The sequence below is a fragment of the Coregonus lavaretus genome, assembly GCF_964263955.1.
Source record: "Coregonus lavaretus genome assembly, chromosome: 14".
Classification (NCBI taxonomy): Eukaryota; Metazoa; Chordata; class Actinopteri; order Salmoniformes; family Salmonidae; genus Coregonus; species Coregonus lavaretus.
In genome coordinates this window covers 22274002-22296279 of record NC_140001.1, presented here as the reverse complement: position 1 = coordinate 22296279, position 22278 = coordinate 22274002, and the positions used below count along the sequence as shown (strand labels likewise).

Here is a 22278-nt window from a genome sequence, read left to right as displayed (position 1 = left end):
GGACCGGGTCTGGCTCACGACCCGAAACTTGCCCCTTCGCCTGCCCTGCCGGAAGCTGGATCCGCGGTTTGTGGGGCCATTTAAAGTCCTAAGGAGACTGAACAAGGTATGCTATAGGTTACAGCTCCCCCCTGATTACCGTATTAACCCCTCGTTCCATGTGTCTCTCCTCAGGCCGGTGGTGGCAGGTCCGCTCCAGCAGTCTGAGGTGCGGGAGGTTCCTCCGCCCCCTCTGGACATCGAGGGGGTCCCGGCGTATACTGTACGAGCCATCATGGACTCAAGGCGTCGGGCGAGGGGCCTTCAGTACCTCGTGGAGTGGGAGGGGTACGGTCCGGAGGAGAGATGCTGGGTGCCGGTGGAGGACATCCTGGACCCTTCCTTACTGCAGGAATTTCACCGTCTCCACCCGGATCGTCCTGCGCCTCGTCCTCCGGGCCTTCCCCGAGGCCGGTGTCGGCGCGCTGCTGGAGCCGCGCGTCAAGGGGGGGTACTGTCATGACTTCCGCCTCTCCTTGTTCGGGCGGCGTTCGGCGGTCGTCGTCACCGGCTTTCTAGCTGCCACCGATCTACGTTTCTTTGTCCATTTGTTTTGTCTTGATTGTACACACCTGGTTCTCATTACATTATATTATTTCCCTATTTAACCCTCTGGTTCCCACATGGTTTTGTGCGTGTTTGTTATTTGTTTTGTGTCTAAGACTTATGTGAGCTGGTGTGTTTTCCCTGCGTGGAAATCAGTGTTGTTTATTTTTCGAGTATAGTACGTTGTTTACTCAGTTCTGTGTCCTGCGCCTGACTCCGTCCTACCGCTGCACATGGACACTTGACACTGACCAAGGCCCTTCTCCCCCGATTGCTCAGTTGGGCCGGGCGGCAGCTCTAGAACGAGTCTTGGTGGTTCCAAACTTCTTCCATTTAAGAATAATGGAGGCCACTGTGTTCTTGGGGACCTTCAACCTTTTTGGTTCCCTTCCCCAGATCTGTGCCTCGACACAATCCTGTCTCGGAGCTCTATGGACAATTCCTTCGACCTCATGGCTTGGTTTTTGCTCTGACACCTGTCTATACACCTTATATAGACAGGTGTGTGCCTTTCCAAATCATGTCCAATCAATTGAATTTACCACAGGTGGACTCCAATCAAGTTGTAGAAACACCTCAAGGATGATCAATGGAAACAGGATGCACCTGAGCTCAATTTCGAGTCTCATAGCAAAGGGTCTGAATACTTATGTAAATAAATTAGCCACAATTTCTAAAAACTATTTTTCGCTTTGTCATTATGGGGTATTGTTTGTAGATTGATGAGGATTATATTTTTTTATCAATTTTAGAATAAGGCTGTAATGTAACAAAATGTGGAAAAAGTCAAGTGGTTTGAATACTTGCCATTTTCAGAAAATTGCTTCTTACTTAATATGATTCAATTTGCTGCAATGAAGAAGAAAAACGTTTTGAGATCAACAAAATCCTGGATCTTTGGCACAGCGGTATCACTGACCATAGGGACATACATCCAACATATGGCCACTGATACACCATTATAGCAAGGCAAAGGAAAGATGTGTGCCATAAAAGGCACAGGCATCTCAATCACTCTGAACATGATATCTATCCAGTCCTCATCATTATGGCTCTTTGTCTTTATCAATACTAATTTCCCCTCTCTCTGCACCAGGCAGTACAGGAGCCTCCTATCCCCGCACACAGCCAGCCCAGTCCCAGGGAGTCCAGGCAAAGGAGGAAATCAATAGCAAAAATATTGCTGCAGGCTCACACATTTTTATCTGGTTTTGAATGAGTCAGCTTTAATTTTGCTTTGCTCTCAATTTGCTTTTGGGATGGCTTTGGCTGCACACTGTACTGTGAGGAAGCCTTCATGAGGCTTTTCCTATAAAATAATCTCTAAAACCCAAAAGTATATTTTACTTGTGAGTGTCCCAAACTGATGAACTAGAAGAGGAACACATCACAGGCCAGGGGTGTATAAGCATTTTGCTGCACCTGTGATAACATCTGTAAATCTGTGTACGCAACCAATAAACTTTGATTTAATTTAATTATAGAGGTACATCAATCACAAAGGTCCATCAATCACAAACAGCTCAGTCAACGGTAGATTATCTATTGTGGACAGATTTTAATGAATGAGCTGAAATCTATCTATGGAAGGATTTACGAGCAAGCAGAGCTAATGTAAGACAATGTGAGTAAGGGGCCGGTATAAAGAGATCCTCAATGTTGCTGAAAGAAGGGGGCTTCCTGCTCCTGTGAAGTAACAGGAGCAGGAAGCTGGCCTTGTTCTCTGCTCTGCCAACCAGGCCTCCCTCCACCACACTCCCACATCCACATCATTAGAGCAGTGGAATGAATGGGGCAGTGATTTAAATAAATCACCCAAAGTCGGTTAAAGATGGCTGCCCTTCGTTCACCCGTTTCTGCACTAGTTGTTTGGGAATTTGTTTCTCTTTTTTGGAGCAGAGACAAAAAGGTCTAGACAGAGAAAAGACCAGTGCCTTGCTGGGGAGAAAGGGAAGGGTCTAATCTAATTTGGTTGGAGCAGGATGTGTGTGTGTGTGTGTGTGTGTGTGTGTGTGTGTGTGTGTGTGTGTGTGTGTGTGTGTGTGTGTGTGTGTGTGTGTGTGTGCACGCATGCTCGGCTGTGCTGCGCAGTGTGAGGATACTGTGGGAATGGTGCTGGAGGACTGTGGCTCTGAATGGAACCTCCAGAGCCAGAAGCAGTGGGGAGTCTCCCCAGACGCACTGATTCCAGGCCAGTCACTCAAAGAGGGATTAGAAAAGAGAAGGCCTTCCTGATTAGCAATTCACACTCAAGTGCCCCCACAAAGACTCTGGGTCATATTTCCATCAATTCTTGTCTCCAATGGGAGCCTTTAGTTGTTTACTCTCTTTTTAACCATTTTCCTCCTCATTCGTTGCTCCATCTAAACTGAAATGTCTGTTAAACGCTCTGTGTTCAGAGAAACCTTGTTAAATAGCAAACCAAGTCTAGCACCACAGATTCCCATCGGATCTAAAATGACTTTCCCAACAAAAATGTGTTTTGCAAGCAGTTGACTGTAACTGTTTTGGTTCAGTGCTCAGTCTGGAGCTGGTGAGCAGACTCAGAGGGGACGCCTTCTCCTCCTCCTCTTCTTATAGCTGTTAAACGACGACCACTTGAAAGGAGGATGAAGTAAGAACAAACTTCTAAACTAATATTGCCGTTTTCAAAAGGAGCCTCAGACATTATTGGATCTGATGCATAACAAACATAATGAATTACAACACTGTGTTTATTGCAGGACTGTCAGCGGGTGGGTGAGACTTTCCCCGGTTGTGTGGACGCATCCGTCATCATCATCATCTCCCTACTACTCCACACTATAAACACTAGCAGTGAGGTGCCTTTAATCTAGTGGTGTAAAGTACTTCAGTCAAAATACTTTGAAGTACCACTTAAGTAGTTTTTTTTAAGCATCTGTACTTTACTTTGCTTTTTATATTTTTGTCTACTTTTACTTTTACTTCATTACATTCCTAAAGAGAATAATGTATTTTTTACTCCATATATTTTCCCTGACACCCAAAAGTACTTGTTACATTTTAATGCTTATAGCAGGACAGGAAAATGGTTCAATTCACACACTTATCAAGAGAACATCCCTGGTCATCACTATTGCCTCTGGTCTGGTGGACTCACTAAACACAAATGCTTCGTTTGTAAATTATGTCTGAGTTTTGTTGTGTGCCCCTGGCTATCCGTAAATTTAAAAAACAAGAAAATGGTGCATTCTGGTTTGCTTAATATAAGGAATTCTTGAAATTATTTATACTTTTAATTTTGATACTTAAGTATATTTTAGCGATTACAATTACTTTTGATACTTAAGTATATTTAAAACCAAATACTTTTAGATTTTTACTCAAGTAGTATTCTACTGGGTGACTTTCACTTTTACTTTAGTCATTTTCTGTTAAGGTATCTTTACTTTTACTCAAGTATGAAAATTGATTCCTTTTCCACCACCTCTTTAATCATCACAGTGGATACATACCACCAGTGGGTTGGTTTTCCACTATGGGCTGTTCGACTCGCTGTATTCATGACACCGCTGCACCAGTAGACTAGATTATGAGATGAAGCAGACTTTCATGGAGCTGAGTGAAGCGGAATAGTGGAAAAATTAGCCCTCATTAATAAGTCATTTTTATTGAACTATTAAAACCATATGTGCAAAGAATACTGGGGGCTTTGATGTTTTGCAGGGCTTTTAAATAATTAATTGTCGGATTCATATGCATTTCCTCAAAACGTCTGACCCTTTACTAAAACTGATGCTCTTATTAAAGTGCTTGTATTTCAAATGGGAAAGAAATAGTTTTTTGGGGGGGGGATTATTCTTGCAGACATTTATGGAATATTCTTAGTAAACTGGGCTAGGGTTTCTCACTCATTGTTCTACCATCTAAAGTATATTCCTCTACATTTTCTGTTGTCATTCATTCATTCATTTCTTTGACATTACACACTCTGGGTCGGACAGAAGCAATATCTTACCACCTTTTTGGAATAAACTTTTTTTGAAATAAGTTAATTATTACACAAAGTAATAACGGCCATTTCGATTACAAACACCTGAGCCTTATTGGTAAAATATCCCCTGTACTAACTAACAACATACAGTGGGGTCAGAAATGATTGACACCCTTGATAAAGATGAGCAAAAATGACAGTATAAAATAAATAATTCAAATACTGAGCTTTATTGTATGCTAAAAGAAATTGGGAAATTGGGAAATTATATTATTTTATACTTTATTTTTTTCAAGAGATTTTTTTTAACAAGTAAAGAATTATTCTCAAAAAGGTTAGAGTCAAAATTATTGACACCCCAGCTTTCAATACTACTCAATACCTCATCTTGCTAGGATAACGGCACTGAGCCTTTTTATAGCATTTTATGAGTTGGAGAACACATTGGGAGGGATCTTAGACCATTCCTCCAGATCCTGCCAGATCCTTGATATGTGCTCATGGACTGCCCTCTTCAATTCAAACCACAGGTTTTCAATGGGTTTCAAGTATGCAGACTGAGATGGCCATTGTAAAATGTTGATTTTGTGGCCAATAAACAATTTCTTTGTGGGTTTTGATGTGTGCTTGTGGTTGTTGTCTTGCTGGAAGATCCACTTGTGGCTAAGTTTTAGGCTCCTGGCAGAGGCAACCAGGTTTTTGGCTCAAATATCCTGGTACTGGGTAAAGTTCATGATGCCATTGACCTTAACAACAACTCCAGGGCAAGTGGAAGCAAAATAGCCCCATAACATCAAAGATCCACCACCATCTTTTACATTAGGTATGGGGTGCTTTTCTGCTACTCCATTCTAATTTTGACTCCAAACCCTGGTGTGCATGGCCAAAGAGCTCTATTTTCATGTCATCCAACAAATGTAAACGCCTGGAGTTTGCTAAACAGCATTGGCACTTGGATTGGAAACTTTGCTTTGGCCATGCACATCAGTGGTGGGTTTGGCGTCGAAATGAGAATGCATGAGCAGAAAATAACCCCATACCTACTGTAAAATATGGTGGTGGATCTTTGATGAACCTGGTTACCTCTGCCAGAAGGCTGAAACTTGGCCGCAAGTGGATCTTCAAGCAAGACTACAACCCCAAGCACACATCAAAATCCACAAAGAAAAGGTTAATTGGCCTCAAAATCCAAATTTTGTAATGACCATCTCAGTCTCGACACTTGAAACGCATTGAAAACCTGTGGTTTTGAATTGAAGAGGGCAGTCCATAAGTGCAGACAAAGGATATCAAAGATCTGGAAGGATTATGTATGATGGAATGGTCTAAGATCCCTCCAAATGTGTTCTCCAACTCATAAAAGAAAAATGCTCAGTGCCGTTATACTCGTCATGGTAGGTATTGAAAGGTATTAAAAACAGTGGTGTCAATTATTTTGACCCCTAACTTTTTGAGAAAAATAAATCTCTTTATCTGAGCAATTGTATTAGTATAAAATAATAAAATTTCCCAAAAAATGTGCATACAATATAGCTCAGTATTTTTATTATTTATTTTATACAGTAATTTTTGCTAATCTTTATCAGGGTGTCAATAATTTCAGACCCCACTGTATATAATTGGAGCAGAATGAACTAAAATCGAATGGTAAATAAATGCATGTGATTGTGAGGGAGAACAGGAGCCCTGAACAATGCGCAGGGAATCTTGATAAATAGTCTCACCTCCAACAGAGTGTTGTTTCTTCTTATTGTGGGCCATGAATGAGGAGAGGAGGCCCTTGGTTAAGAAGATTATACCCCGACCCCACCCGTTCGTTTAATCAACATGCCCTTTCAGCTCTGCCAACAATACAAAACATGTCTAAAACGTCCCCCTCTCGCTCCCATGGCATACCTCTCTTATGTTGTAACAGACTGGGCTACAACTTAACCACAAATAATTAAGGCAGATATTTTGCTTTATATGGTTTGGTTCGATTTGTGCCATCATATTCAGTGCTCATCTTCCTATTTGAGACTTCATTAACAAAAAACATTAACTTCAATTATTTATAAAATAGCTAATAAGTTTTCCGTTCATTTAAATTTATCAAAATTCCCACAAGGACCCAAGGAGCTTTCTTTTTTCACCATGTGCTTCTTTCATCCATGGTTAAATATGTAAATAAAATGTCTAAAGTCATTCTTCAAAGGGGAACAAAAGGAAAAAGGGAGCTGAGGGAAAAGACAGCCAGAAAATTCCTCCAATTCTCCATAACATTAGCCAGAGGGGGGCCAGCTTCTAGCCAGAGCCTAGCAGCAGGGGTGCCAGCTCGCGCCATAGAATCACACATCTTAAATCCCACACACAAAAAAATAAAATATATTTTCAGCTCCAGCCATCAAAGGGCCCCTTTCACTTGATTAGTTACAGAATTATCTCACATTTGCTGATTTCTCAGAGATGGAACTGCAATGCACTGTTTGCTTTATAGAGTTGTTGTGGTTGGAAAGATTGAGTTAAAGTTGATTGTGTGTGTGTGTGTGTGTGTGTGTGTGTGTGTGTGTGTGTGTGTGTGTGTGTGTGTGTGTGTGTGTGTGTGTGTGTGTGTGTGTGTGTGTGTGTGTGTGTGTGTGTGTGTTTGTGTATGTGTCTGTGCGTGTGTCTGTGTGTGAGTGTGTGTGTGTGTGTGTGTGTGTGTGTGTGTGTCTGTGTGTCTGTGTGTGTGTGTGTGTCTGTGTGTGTGTGTGTGTGTGTGTGTGTGTGTGTGTGTGTGTGTGTGTGTGTGTGTGTGTGTGTGTGTGTGTGTGTGTGTGTGTGTGTGTGTGTGTGTGTGTGTGTGTGTGTGTGTGTGTGTGCGTGCGTGTGTGTGTATACTGGGGCGGGGGTGAATATATGAAAAGGAGGAGGGGGAAGTAAACAGAAAAAAATACAGAAAACAGACAGTAGTAGCTAGATACAGATGATATAGATTGAACACTGATTTCTCCATTTTGCTTCTCATTTTCAAAGACATATCATCATGACCAGCAAAACAATCATGAGAAGAAGGAAGAGAGCAAGAACAAAGAATTACAACAAACCAGTAGACTGTGTATTCTTATTTGGCTATGTGACAATGTTATCTTGTATGTTTCAATAAACAAGCCCAGATGGATAATAAGGGTGGATGTCTGCTTTAAAAATATGTCCGGCTGTGTTTCCTGAACCCAGATGATCAGTAAATGGAGAACACAATTGTTTTGGCCCTGTGAATGCAATGCAATGCTATCTCTCCACATTAAAGTTGTCATCTTTTTAGACTATTAAGCATCGGTTACACAGTAAAAGTCCTTCTGAATGGGAGCGACTGATCAGGCATGTCAGCTGTTGTCCTTGTAGGAGTTATTGTGACTGAGGAGGTATTCAATCAAAGTATTATAGATTCACATGTGTTAAGAAGAGGAGGAAGTGTCCAGATCTGAGACACAGGCAAATGTAGTAACTGTAGTTAGACGAGTAGAAACAGCTAACCTGCAGGTGGCACATAAGAAAGAGGGTATTATGTGTCCATAATGAAGTGTATTCATAACCTGTATTTATGTTCCTGCTCCGTCCAGACATTGTGCACCAACAGCTGAAATGCCACCTGTGAGATATGCAGTGCTAAACCATTTAGGCACGCTGGTGCCATGTTTCTCATCTTGCCCGAACACATTTCTGAAATAAAGCACTGTTTACTTGTGATCTGGATTTCACCCTAGGTGGAAACCATGGGCAGATGAGGGTATAAATCTCCAAACTAAAGACTTTCACAAGGTAATGTGAGTTGAGCTGTGAGGGATCTGGTGTCACAGACACTCTGGAGGGGTCCTCCATATCCTTCTCTCCCTGCCATGCCACCCTGCTGCAGAGGCCCTCACCTCAACAATGGAGCCATGCCGCTAGACTACATGTGGTTCACTTTGAGGTCCATATCACTGCAGTAGTAACCACTCTCCCAAACTAGCAGCACTGTCATAGTAGAATAGTCATAAACAGTGAGAGACACTAAGGACATCTAAAATGTCTTCAAGGGTATATCCAACAGACATGGTTTCTCTGTCATGTACAGTTACATGCCATAAGGGAATGCATGTAGTGATTGTAGTGGGTGTGAGAACAGGTGCTGAGATAATACAAAGCTAATACTGTTCCATCAAGGCTCATAATAGTCCCCCTCGTCCAATCCCCCCGTCCCCGGCACCACCTCTTTATTACCACAGACAGAGATGAGTAGCCTACATTGACTTCATAATCAGTTAATTAAAAAAAGAGACATATCCACACTGAACTGAACCCCACCAAATCTCTTCTGAGATAACTTTAACGGGAGCCATCATTAAAGCCTCACCAGACAGACTCTTCCCATCACTGCCTGTCTGAAACTAAAACAGACAAAGAGACTAATAACAGCCACCCTACACTACTCATTGGCACTATGACACTACCAGAGGATGACTGCTGGGGTTAGGCCTGAACTGTGGTATCCACTGACAGCTCCTAGTGGTAACCCAGGCCACTCCTCAGTGCCAAGATCAGACGCAGATGATGAATCAACTCCAACAAGACTGAAATGGCTTTGTCTCAGTGTTTCTCCTTCAGGCACTTTCCTTTCGTCATAATCCGCCCATTTACAATTGAGAACTAAGATGTTCTCATAAGTCATTATAGAATGGTTATAACCGATTTTCAGACATCCTATTTTATTTAAAGAATAAACAGTATCATTTTGTGAAATAAATGTGCAAACAATCAGATTTGTTATGCTAGTATGTTCTTACGGAAAGAAGACTGATTTAAAATCAATCATGATGTAAAAGCTCTAGGCCTATATATGTTGATTATAAACACGGGAGAAAAGCTTGAAACACTCTAGGTCCAACTGTAGGATAATGGGTTTGGAAGTATCTTATAAAATGTTTTATGGTGAATTGTGAAAAGTGTCTGGTAAAATGTATGAGGGCTGGAAATTAAGTGTTGTAAATGATTGAATGGTAGATTGTGAAAATGTTCCTATTTGGTTAGGAGGGAACAGGTGTGTTCAATGAAAGGTAGTGAGCAGCTTTTTGATTAGATTGGTCAAGCGGAAATATTACCCCACTGTGTGTGTCTGCCTCTTTAGATGGACATACATGTGCAGACATTAAAGGCAGCAAAGATCCCTGAGGACTACTGTGAATATTTACATGTATGCCTGATGGTGGCTATATGGAGAAATTATAAATAGATGTCTGAGTCACTAAAAACCTACTTTATGCTAAACATGATAGGGAAAAAAATATTGGATCCCCTGCTGATTTTGTACGTTTGCCCACTGACAAAGAAATGTTCAGTCTATAATTTTAATGGTACGTTTATTGGAACAGTGAGAGACAGAATAACAACAAAAAAATCCAGAAAAACGCATGTAAAAAATGTTATAAATTGATTTGCATTTTAATGAGGGAAATAAGTATTTGACCCCCTCTCAATCAGAGAGATTTCTGGCTCCCAGGTGTCTTTTATACAGGTAACGAGTTGAGATTAGGAGCACACTCTTAAAGGGAGTGCTCCTAATCTCAGTTTGTTACCTGTATAAAAGACACCTGTCCACAGAAGCAATCAATCAATCAGATTCCAAACTCTCCACCATGGCCAAGACCAAAGAGCTCTCCAAGGATGTCAGGGACAAGATTGTAGACCTACACAAGGCTGGAATGGGCTACAAGACCATCGCCAAGCAGCTTGGTGAGAAGGTGACAACAGTTGGTGCGATTATTCGCAAATGGAAGAAACACAAAAGAACTGTCAATCTCCCTCGGCCTGGGGCTCCATGCAAGATCTCACCTCGTGGAGTGGCAATGATCATGAGAACGGTGAGGAATCAGCCCAGAACTACACGGGAGGATCTTGTCAATGATCTCAAGGCAGCAGGGACCATAGTCACCAAGAAAACAATTGGTAACACACTACGCCGTGAAGGACTGAAATCCTGCAGCGCCCACAAGGTCCCCCTGCTCAAGAAAGCACATTAACATGCCCGTCTGAATAATAATAATAATAATAATAATAATAATAATAATAATATGCCATTTAGAAGACGCTTTTATCCAAAGCGACTTACAGTCATGCGTGCATACATTTTTGTGTATGGGTGGTCCCGGGGATCGAACCCACTACCTTGGCGTTACAAGCGCCGTGCTCTACCAGCTGAGCTACAGGAAGTTTGCCAATGAACATCTGAATGATTCAGAGGAGAACTGGGTGAAAGTGTTGTGGTCAGATGAGATCAAAATCAAGCTCTTTGGCATCAACTTAACTCGCCGTGTTTGGAGGAGGAGGAATGCTGCCTATGACCCCAAGAACACCATCCCCACCGTCAAACATGGAGGTGGAAACATTATGCTTTGGGGGTGTTTTTCTGCTAAGGGGACAGGACAACTTTACCGCATCAAAGGGACGATGGACGGGGCCATGTACCGTCAAATCTTGGGTGAGAACCTCCTTCCCTCAGCCAGGGCATTGAAAATGGGTCGTGGATGGGTATTCCAGCATGACAATGATCCAAAACACACGGCCAAGGCAACAAAGGAGTGGCTCAAGAAGAAGCACATTGCCAAATGTCAGCCTCGAAACGTTAATGACTTGGAGAAGATCTGCAAAGAGGAGTGGGACAAAATCCCTCCTGAGATGTGTGCAAACCTGGTGGCCAACTACAAGAAACGTCTGACCTCTATGATTGCCAACAAGGGTTTTGCTGCCAAGTACTCAGTCATGTTTTGCAGAGGGGTCAAATACTTATTTCCCTCATTAAAATGCAAATCAATTTATAACATTTTTGACATGCGTTTTTCTGGATTTTGTTGTTGTTATTCTGTCTCTCACTGTTCAAATAAACCTACCATTAAAATTATAGACTGATAATATATTTGTCAGTGGGCAAACGTACAAAATCAGCAGGGGATCAAATACTTTTTCCCTTCACTGTACCTCCTGAGCATAACTCCCTTATATACTGAATATGGATTTTACTGTAGTTCAAATTTCACACAAAACAATGTAACCTATTCCTGAAACAATTATGAATCGGCTATTCTGTGATGAAATGGGGATCTCCATAGCCTACATCAGGTCATAGCCTATAATTATGTTCGAAATGGAAGGAAAACATTATTCACATTGTATAGGCTAGTGGTTGCTCTAGTGGTTTTTAAATTGTTGCTTTTTGTCTACACGTTAACTTACTACCCGACTCACAAAAGATATAAGGGGAATTGGGAGATAAAAACTCGTGTTATCTCAACCTCATTCTATTTTCCCACAATGCACGGACCGTGAAAATTGTCAGTTGTGGCAAAGAAAAGAACATATGTCTATCTCGATTGGAAGGAGACAGAAAGACAGTTGGGTTGTCTTTAGCTACGTTTGGTGTCTGCATATACCTGCGCTGGAACGTGCTAAATTCTGACACTTTTGTATCTAAAGTTTTAGTCGGAAATAGAGCAAATGGCCAATGAGTAGTTTGCTGCGAACAAGCTCTAAAATGCTGTGATGGTTGGTCTATTCTACAGGCTGTTCCGCACGATTTGAAAATAATCACCGTGTCAGTTTCATCTTTCTTATGCAAAGTAGCTGTCTTTGAAGGCGGATCTTTTGGCAGGTTAGTCCAGGGCGGTGGCGACGATCAGCTCAAACGAGAAATGCCACCAACCACTCCAAACTGATTAGGTCTGTCTGCAGAGTGCTTCGTTAGGAATAGACCACAACTCTGTTTTAGTTTATAAGGTTACTACACCGTTTGCGTGGATTTATCGTACGCAGTTAGCCTACCCAAACGCAGTGCAAGAGGAAGAACAATTTAGTTGAGTTGGTAAATATTGAAGTTACGACAGACTGCTTCCACTCGTGCTGCAGGACCTGATTTTAATGTCTATGTGCAGGACAGAAGCAGGAGGATTCCGTCCTGACGTTGTTGAAACCGAGGAGGACTGTCCCTAAACGCACTTTGAGAAGCGCTGGAAAGTTTCTCAGGATCGGAACACTTTTATCCAATCAGAGAAAGAACCAAGGCAGACAGAAAAATAAATGGTGCGACGGACTAGACACAACTACCACAAATGCATTTAATCTCTTAATATGTTGGATTATTCTGGAACAAATTAATACACTTCAAAGCATGGACATTATGGTAAGCGACCATTATTTTGAGGGGAAATTATTCTCACTTTTTTTGGAATTGTCTCTGGAGTTAAATTCTAATCAAAGGAATTAGCCTACACGTTAAAAGGTGAAACGATGGCCTTTTCATAGACAATTGTGAGTTTTCATCCACAGTTTGGCACATTCATAAAACATAAGCTACAGAAAGCTTTTTAGTAGACCTTTCCTGTAGGAGACACAACTTCTGCTTTATCCTAAGAAGTGACATTTTATCTTCAATTGTTTGCCACTAAAAGGTTACAAGAGGACAGACTATGCATTCCACTGCTAAAAGGAGCCTTATCAATGTGCTGCTGGTCTGTCTGAGTGGTGGCTGCTCAGCCATTAGCTCCATAGACCCAGATCGGCCAGGTGAGGGGAGATGTCAACAGATTGTCATCCCCCTTTGTAAGGACATTGGCTACAACATGACAAGGATGCCCAATCTGATGGGCCATGAGGACCAGAATGAGGCAGCCATCAAGCTACATGAGTTTGCCCCGCTCATAGGGTTTGGATGCCACACTCACCTCAAGTTTTTTCTCTGTTCGCTGTATGCACCTATGTGCACAGAGCAGGTATCCACTCCCATCCCTGCCTGCAGAGTGATGTGTGAGCAGGCCAGGCAAAAGTGCTCCCCTATCATGGAGCAGTTCAACTTCCGCTGGCCTGACTCCCTGGACTGCTCCAGACTACCTACCAAAAATGACCCCAACAACCTCTGCATGGAGGCCCCCAACAACGGTTCAGACGAGCCCCCCAAAGGCTCCCACACCCAGCGTCCTGACTTCAGGCTTCATCGGCCCATGAAGGAGACGGAGAGCAAGGAGGCCTGCAGTAACCCAGGCAAGTTCCACTATGTACAGAAGAGTGAGTCCTGCGCCCCCAAGTGCTACCCCAAAGTGGATGTGTACTGGAGTCAGGGAGATAAGCAGTTCTCTCTGGTGTGGATGGCTATCTGGTCCATCCTTTGCTTCATCTCCAGCTCATTCACTGTCCTCACCTTCCTTATCGACCCCCAGCGCTTCAAATACCCAGAGAGGCCCATAATTTTCCTCTCCATGTCCTACTGTGTCTACTCTGTGGGCTACCTGATTCGTCTGTTTGTGGGGGCAGACAGTATCGCCTGTGACCGGGACAGTGGGGTCCAGTACATCATCCAGGAGGGACTGGAAAGCACGGGCTGCACCATTGTCTTCCTCATCCTCTACTACTTCGGCATGGCCAGCTCTCTCTGGTGGGTCATCCTCACACTCACCTGGTTCCTGGCTGCAGGGAAGAAGTGGGGCCACGAGGCCATCGAGGCCAACAGCAGCTACTTCCACCTGGCGGCCTGGGCCATCCCGGCCATCAAGACCATCATGATCCTGGTGATGAGGAAGGTGGCGGGGGATGAGCTGACGGGGGTGTGCTACGTGGGCAGCATGGACGTGAAAGCTCTCACAGGCTTCGTGCTCATCCCACTCTCCTGCTACCTCATCATCGGCACCTCCTTCCTGCTGTCGGGCTTCGTGGCCCTGTTCCACATCCGCAAGATCATGAAGACGGAGGGGGAGAACACGGATAAACTGGAGAAGCTGATGGTGCGGATCGGAGTGTTCTCAGTCCTCTACACTGTACCTGCCACCTGCGTTATCGCCTGCTACTTCTATGAGAGGCTCAACATGGACTACTGGAGGAGGCTGGCCGTGGATCAGAAGTGTGTTGACAGCAGCAGGAACAATGCAGAGTCTGAGGAGTGTGGTATGAAGAGCTCCATCCCGGCTGTGGAGATCTTCATGGTTAAGATCTTCATGCTGTTAGTGGTGGGCATCACAAGTGGCATGTGGATCTGGACCTCAAAGACACTGCAGTCGTGGCAGAATGTATTTAGCAGGAAGCTGAAGAAGAGGACGAGGAGGAAGCCTGCCAGTGTGTTCACAAGCAGTGGGCCTTACGTCAAGCCTCACCCAGCACTCAAAGGGCACAGCACGAAGTATGAGCCTACCAGGCCCCCTCCTACATGCGTATGAGCTGGCGCTCTCACAGACAGTCTGCGAAACCAACACCCTTCTAAAGCCCTTACCTACAACAGACATTATAATCAGAGTGCCAACAAGAGACAACAATGTTCATATTTATTTTAAGTATATTTTTTCTTATCTTGATCCATCTCAAGCTACAAGGACAGCCTTTGTTTAAAAGATATGCTACTCCTGGAACCACTTATCCATTTAAGAACATGATATAGAAAAAATGTTTTGTTTCCAAGACAAAGAAAGTGGAATAAACCATTTGGATGTGTCATGGAGTTGCTTGAATAATGTGCAATAAATGTTTTCCTTAGTGGCAAAAAAGACAGTACTGTAGAAACAGATTAAAGACAATGAAAAGACTCCACTGACAAAGGGAGTGAATGGTCTGGGAGATCGAGACCCTTTAGTGTTATGTTGTGTGACTTTTTAATGGAAATCAAGGCAGTCATACATGTTTGGACTGAAGTGAGAAAGCAGCTGTTGAAAGGGGCTCAGGACTACATGGACTGCCTATTGTAAAGCAAATTCATGCCACAAATACATCAACAAGCACTGGGCATCGCAAAAGTTAATATTTGTACAGACAGTTTTCCTGTTGTTGTATCTTTGCTGTTTTATAGCACAAGGGAGCATTTGTATATATTTCTTAAAGTTCATGTTTTATAAAAAAAAATTAATAAAACATTCCAGTTTTAAATGTCCTGAAATCTGGAATTGTATATTATAACTGTGTGGATTTTATCTGTCATGTGAATGAGTTCACCATGGGTTTTTACGAAAAGCACATTTCTCAATTTGTATGACAAATTATTACATTGGACATTTGAAGATAGTCATCACTTACCATTGATGTGAAGGTATGGGATATTTCAATCATCCACTGTGGTCTGAGCGTGTACTTGTGTGTGTGATAGTCCGTGCAGCCGTGCACACACTTGACTTACAGTATCTCTCTCTTTTGAGAGGTTTATGCTTTTAATTACATTGGTGTTTGAAGTTAGCCTTATGAATACTCAGACTTCTGTTGATACCTGATAGAATGGAGTGAGCTCTCAGTGAAGTACATACAGGATGTAGAAACAATGATATCTGTACATGTCTGTTTTAATTGTTGAGAAGGAAAGCATCATGGGTAATCCAGAGCCCACTCCCTCATAGCGCATTTATTAGAGTTGACTAATAGAAAAATGTTTGATGACATCAAAGAGATTATGAACAAAGCACTTTTATATTAGTGTAGAGTCATTTTTGAGAGTGAGGCTTTCATATTCCACTCCTATTAAAATGTATCTATTAACTTCCATGTTTCATACATAATCTATAAGGAAACAAAGGCTTTTATGTTTGTTTGGTCTGATATGATCCTCTCACAAATAACCTCTCACTCAAAGAACTCACTCAAGTCAGGCTTTGATTATGTTATTGAGATGATCAGTCCACTGCTTTAATGGGATTTCTCTAATTACAGTTATGCTCACACTTCTGTAGGCCTATAGATGAACATCTATGCAGTTAAGTTGAGATAACACAAAGACAATTATTTAGTTTTTGTGCTTTTTTGTCAGGCCACTGATTCAGTCACGTGTTTTCATGCATGTGTGTTTTAGGGATGGGGGTTATGCAATAATCCTACAGTCATTCAGGACAGGATTAGGCAGTTTGAAGGGTCTGGCTTTGAGAAGAGGATAACTGTAAACAAAATAAACTGTCTGTCATCTACCCTCCTCTTATCACCCAGGCATAGTGATATTTCTTTAAAGAAACATCTGGCCTGGATTTCAGGCTATCGTATTGACTGAGACCAGTTTTCAATAGCATGGTAGGCTATTGACTGAAACAATATATCCGTTAGCGTACTAATTTGGGTGGGGGTTAAATGCTCTCACACTGTAAACGATTATGTAAACAGACCATCATTGTAAATAAGAATTTGTTCTTAAATGACTTGCCTGGGTAAATAAAGGTTAAATAACATTCAGGGCACATCCCCTTCAAACTACAAATCCATTCTGGAGCGGAAGCCACACTAATATGAGCTCAGCTACCCTCTGGGTTTTGTCTTTAGGATTTAGAGAGGTTACAGCACAAGACCAAATGGGTAGAATGTCATTCTAATGTGAGGGTACGTTTTAGCCTATTAGCCTTGAATACTCAACTACCAGCACTGAATTACCCAATTCCATTAGGTCATACCATAATAGACAATTTCAGAAAACACCAAAAAACAAGGATCATTGTGCACCTTCATTTTAACTTTAAGGTTATGTGGCTTTAATATGCATGAGAAGAACTCCCAGACCCAGGTATAATAATGTTGCAGGTTGAGTGTAAATATGTGCTCTCCCCTGAAGGCATTCAAGTTCCAGCATCAGCCCAACCCAAAATTAAAGCAGTGTCTATTGATACTCTGTGTTACGGAAAAAGTGAGTGTTTTCGAGGGCTTCAACGGAGGCCACCTGGATAACAGCCCCCAAGGTGTCTGGAAAAGCTGTAAATATGACAGTTACCACCCTCTTCCTCTGGAGCGTATGCTTCTAAGTTACTCTTTTCTTTTCAAAGAGAAACACTCTGAAGTATGTGAGCAAGGGCACAGTAGTGTCAGCCCAAAATGTTTTGGAATAGACTACACATGCTTCTGAATTTTGATAAAGGAAAATGGAAGACCATGTTTCTCTGAGGTAGATTTCTTGTTTTCAAGACACTATATCACAGATTATTAGACCTGCTATTCCTCATTGCTGCCATTGTTTTCCCCTAGCAGTGCAAAGGCTTTATGGGTCTGGAGCTATGATTTAATCAGCCAAGTGGCTCATTAGATAATGTGTGTGTCACATGGCCCTCTCATAGCCCAGTTGTTGTCCCTAGTGATGGTTTGGTAGACAGCATGTTTTGTTTGTCCCAGTGGGGAATCTGGCAGCCGGCATGTGACTGTGGCTGAGGGTCTTCAGATCACCATATCTCAAAGGCAGACCATGGCCCCAATCTGAAAGGCCTCACTCACCCCCCACAGCCCCTCTCACACTCACTCTCTCATTCTCTCACCCTTTGCTTCCTCGCAACTTTTCATCTCAACAACTCTCCTGCTAATATGACACTCACATACTGTAGTTCTCTACAGCAGCAGTCTTTTGGGGGAAGTGTAAAAGTGTTTGACAAAAGAGACTGGAGTTTCTGCTTGTGATCAGCTTACCCACTGGGCACAAACTGTTTGAATCAACGTTGTTTCAACGTAATATGTCAACGTATTGTGACTTGAAATCTACAGGAAAATACATTGGATTTGAAAAAAGTAATCAATGTCGTTTTGTGGTTGAAATTTCAACCACAGGATTATGTCATCATGGTAACCAAATTTCAACATAGACAAACCTTCTATAAAATATGTTGAATTTGTACCTTTATAATATAATATGCCATTTAGCAGACACTTTTATCCAAAGCGACTTACAGTCATGCGTGCATACATTTTTGTGTATGGGTGGTCCCGGGGATCGAACCCACTACCTTGGCGTTACAAGCGCCGTGCTCTACCAGCTGAGCTACAGAGGACCACAAACAACCTCAGATATTCAACTTTATTCATTTTACATTTAAGTCATTTAGCAACTTACAATTAGTGCATTCATCTTAAGATAGCTAGGTGAGACAACACATCACAATCGTATCAAGTATCATATGATGCAAAACGCAACATCATATGATGCAAAATGTATCATACTGGCTGTATTTCTGTATTTTGAAAGTTATATGTCTTGAAAAGTTGATTGCTGCCATTCAAAACATTTTGGGACTATGTCAACAATGGACTAATACCAAAAGATAGTTTGGGGGTAGTTTTCCTTTAAGAATACTCTTCAAAGAGCACCTCCTACTGGATAATCTACCATTTGGTCTCCCATCCAGGGTTTTAACCAAGCCAAGCGCTGCTATTACCAATGTGCTATCATGAGAATGATTGTTGAGAGATCTCCACTTAAAAACTAAATTGATTCACTGTTGCTATTGAAGTCATTCCAAAGGTAGGTTTAACAGAGCAAATGAAATATTACCATACTTTAGTCAGTCATCAACAGCTTTTGCTTAAAATCAACATAAATAGACAATACAACAGGCCTAGGGTTTCAAGCTCTGGTTGATTTGAAATGTAATGATGTTTAGTGATATTGAATTGTGTTTGGTTGTCATTGCAAGCAAATATCAACATTTGAAGAACATCTTCTGCTTGGATAGTTCCATCTGTGCCACTGACTTAGTCTGGCTTTAATTCCAATTTATCTACAAATTAATAATTGATATGTTTGATTCACGTCTCCATTCTAGCTGCCTCTAGAACAAGATTCATAACGAAAAACGCTAACCTGCGTTATAATTTGCACAGAATCTTGAGCGGCATTGATCACTTGCACCATGACTTTTAATTTAAACTCCACTGCAATCCAGGTCATTTGGTGCTGTTATTAGATGAAGCACAGTGATACATTAATCTGTTGTATAAATAAACAAAACATCTGACATTGTATTCCCATTTTAACTTTCCTGTTTGTTGTAAATTGTTGAAAGCGCAGCGATAGACATTTGTGTGACAACTAAACAAAAAATCAGACATTGTTTTTCCATTGAAATTTGGTTTTGCTTTTAGATGGTTGAAAGCATAGTGATAACATATTGGAAATTCAACTAACTTTTGGCTTTCTTTTTGAGTGGGTGAATATACGGTAGGTTGTAATCTCATTGATCAACATCTCAATCAAATATTACCCAATTATCCACATTGAAATGACGTGGTGTGCCCAGTGGGTACTTGAAAGTATCAAACCTTTGATACTAACTTAATTTAATTGAAACTGACTGGTTTTCCACAAGTTGGGATGGCAGATGGTAGTATTTTCACATTGTGTAATTGAGATGATGTTAAGCGTCTTTGTGTGGCCGGGTGCTGTAAATATACAGTTAATGTGACAGAACAGGCCTTCTGGAAGCAAGTCTCTGACGATCAATGACTCACATTCAGGGAGGGGAAAACCAGCAGGGTAACATCATCACTTCAGCTGATCCCTTAACACCAGCACATCAAGTCAAGATATAGTCATACACCTATAAAAACGATGACCAAATTCCTATTCCCTTGCCCCCACGCATATTGTGTAGCTTTTCTCCCATTGTATATGAAGGTGAGGTGGAACCAGAATTCTGCCTCTCTACCTGTGCATTGGCTGCTGCTGCTGCTAGTAGTCATAAAGTGCTCTGGCACGGTGACATAAATCAGGCTGTCTGGTTGATTGGTTGACTGGCGGTGAGGCAGCTTCCCTTTTATCAGGCTTTCTGAGGACGCCCCATGTCCTCATCCTCAGCTGCCCAAGCAGCACCTGTTTACCAGTCCAGGCCTGTCTGTGGGAGTGCAGTACTCAGCTCTTCTCTCTCTCTCTCTCTCTCTCTCTCTCTCTCTCTCTCTCTCTCTCTCTCTCTCTCTCTCTCTCTCTCTCTCTCTCTCTCTCTCTCTGTCTGTCTCTCTGTATCTCTGTATCTCTGTCTTGCACCCATTACACACACACACACAAAGGAATTTGTCTCTAGCTAGGGGGGAGGTCTCCCAACATGTAAGCTCCTGATGCACTAAAACAAATGTAAAGGTTTGTTTTATCTTTGAGGAGTGAACCCTGGCACTTCTTCCACTTATTTAACAACAGCAACAAATATACATAATTTGCCACTTGTAGAGCTGCCCTTCCATTGGCTTTGGTGGGAAAGAAAAGGAACAGTGTACAGAATAAAAGTGATCTTGTTAAAAAAATATATAAAAAAATACCTTAATAAAGGTCTAGACATATCTACAATGGCTGGTAGTAGGATAAGGATATTTTTGCAAAAAGTCCTATTATCATTCTCCACATCCATAGCAAACACACACACATACCTCCGTTTGCATTTGGGCTGCAGGAGAGGCAATGTTCCCCCTGACTATTGAAGGTGAGGGTAATTACATGTGTTTGATAGTAGCTTTGGTTAGAAAGTGAGCTGAATATGTTTATTTGCATGTTTAGGAGCGAATGAGGTAGAGATCAGGCAGATTAGTGTTAATTTAGACAGACCTCTGTTGACAGCCTGGTCTCATAGACTAGACGTAATATAGTACATGTAAATATGTGACACTCAAATCCTAAACTTAACCTTAATCCTAACCTCTAACCCCTAGCCTAGCTAACATTAGCCAGCTAGCTAACATTAGCCACCTAGCTCGATTTTGTAACATATCATACGTTTAGCAAATGTATAACATGTAGTAAATTTTTCACAAATTAAAATAAAATAAATCTAATCAAATAAAATGTATTGGTCACATACACATGGTTAGCAGATGTTATTGCGAGTGTAGCGAAATGCTTGTGCTTCTAGTTCCTACAGTGCAGCAATATCTAGCAAGTAATATCTAACAGTACCATAACAAAACCTAATACACACAAATCTAAGGAAAGGAATGGAATAGGAATAAGATGCAATAGATAGTACAGAATACAGTATATACATATGAGATGGGAATGTAAGATATGTAAACATTATTAAAGTGGCATTCTTCAAGTGACTGGTGTTCCTTTTATTAAAGTGGCCAGTGATTTTCAAGTCTGTATGTAGGCAGCATCCTCTCTTTGCTAGTGATGGCTGTTTAACAGTCTGAAGGCCTTGAGATATAAGCTGTTTTTCAGTCTCTCTGTTCCAGCTTTCATGCACCTGTACTTACCTCACCTTCTGGATGATAGCGGGGTGAACAGGCAGTGGCTCGGGTGGTAGTTGTCCTTGATTATCTTTTTGGCCTTCCTGTGACATCGGGTGCTGTAGGTGTCCTGGAGGGCAGGTAGTTTGCCCCCGGTGATGCATTGTGCAGACCGCACCACCCTCTGGAGAGCCCTGCGGTTGTGGGCGGTGCAGTTGCCGTACCTGGTGGTGATACAGCCCGACAGTGTGATGGGTGAGTTGAAGGAGTCAGGCACAGGAGGGTAAATCACAGAATAACAGGATTTATTCCGGAAAACAGAGTTACGCAGTAATGCGTCAAAACAGTCCAGTGCGCAAAACAGGCGCACTGGAACCAACAAGGTACACGGGGAAAATAACCTGGTGATACAAAATAAAAGGAGCTCCACTGAGCTTCACTATCCTCACAATAAACAATCACACACAAAGACAAGGGGGCAGAGGGAACACTTATACAGGTACTGATGAGGGGTGTGTGTAATGAACAAGACAAAACCAATGGAATGATGAAATAAGGAGCGGCAGTGGCTAGAAGGCCGGTGACGACGAACGCCGAAGCCTGCCCGAACAAGGAGAGGTGGCAGCTTCGGAGGGAGTCGTGACAGACAGGATGCTCTCAATTGTGCATCTGTAAAAGTTTGTGAGGGTTTTAGGTGACAGGCCAAATTTTCCAGCCTCCTGAGGTTGCAGAGACGCTGTTGCTCCTTCTTCACCACACTGTCTGTGTGGGTGGACCATTTCAGTTTGTCAATGATATGTACGCCGAGGATCTTAAAACTTTCCACCTTCTCC

General features: G+C 42.1%; 1 protein-coding gene across 1 annotated transcript; it reads left to right on the top strand.

Annotated features, from left to right (window-relative positions):
- Positions 1-12211: 12211 nt before the first annotated feature.
- Positions 12212-16025, top strand: LOC311140972 (frizzled-10-like). Its single transcript, XM_084176234.1, has 2 exons — positions 12212-12710; positions 12979-16025. Exons 1-2 carry the CDS (start codon positions 12699-12701, stop codon positions 14731-14733), a joined length of 1767 nt encoding a protein of 588 aa, XP_084032360.1. The 5' UTR covers positions 12212-12698; the 3' UTR covers positions 14734-16025.
- Positions 16026-22278: the final 6253 nt, after the last annotated feature.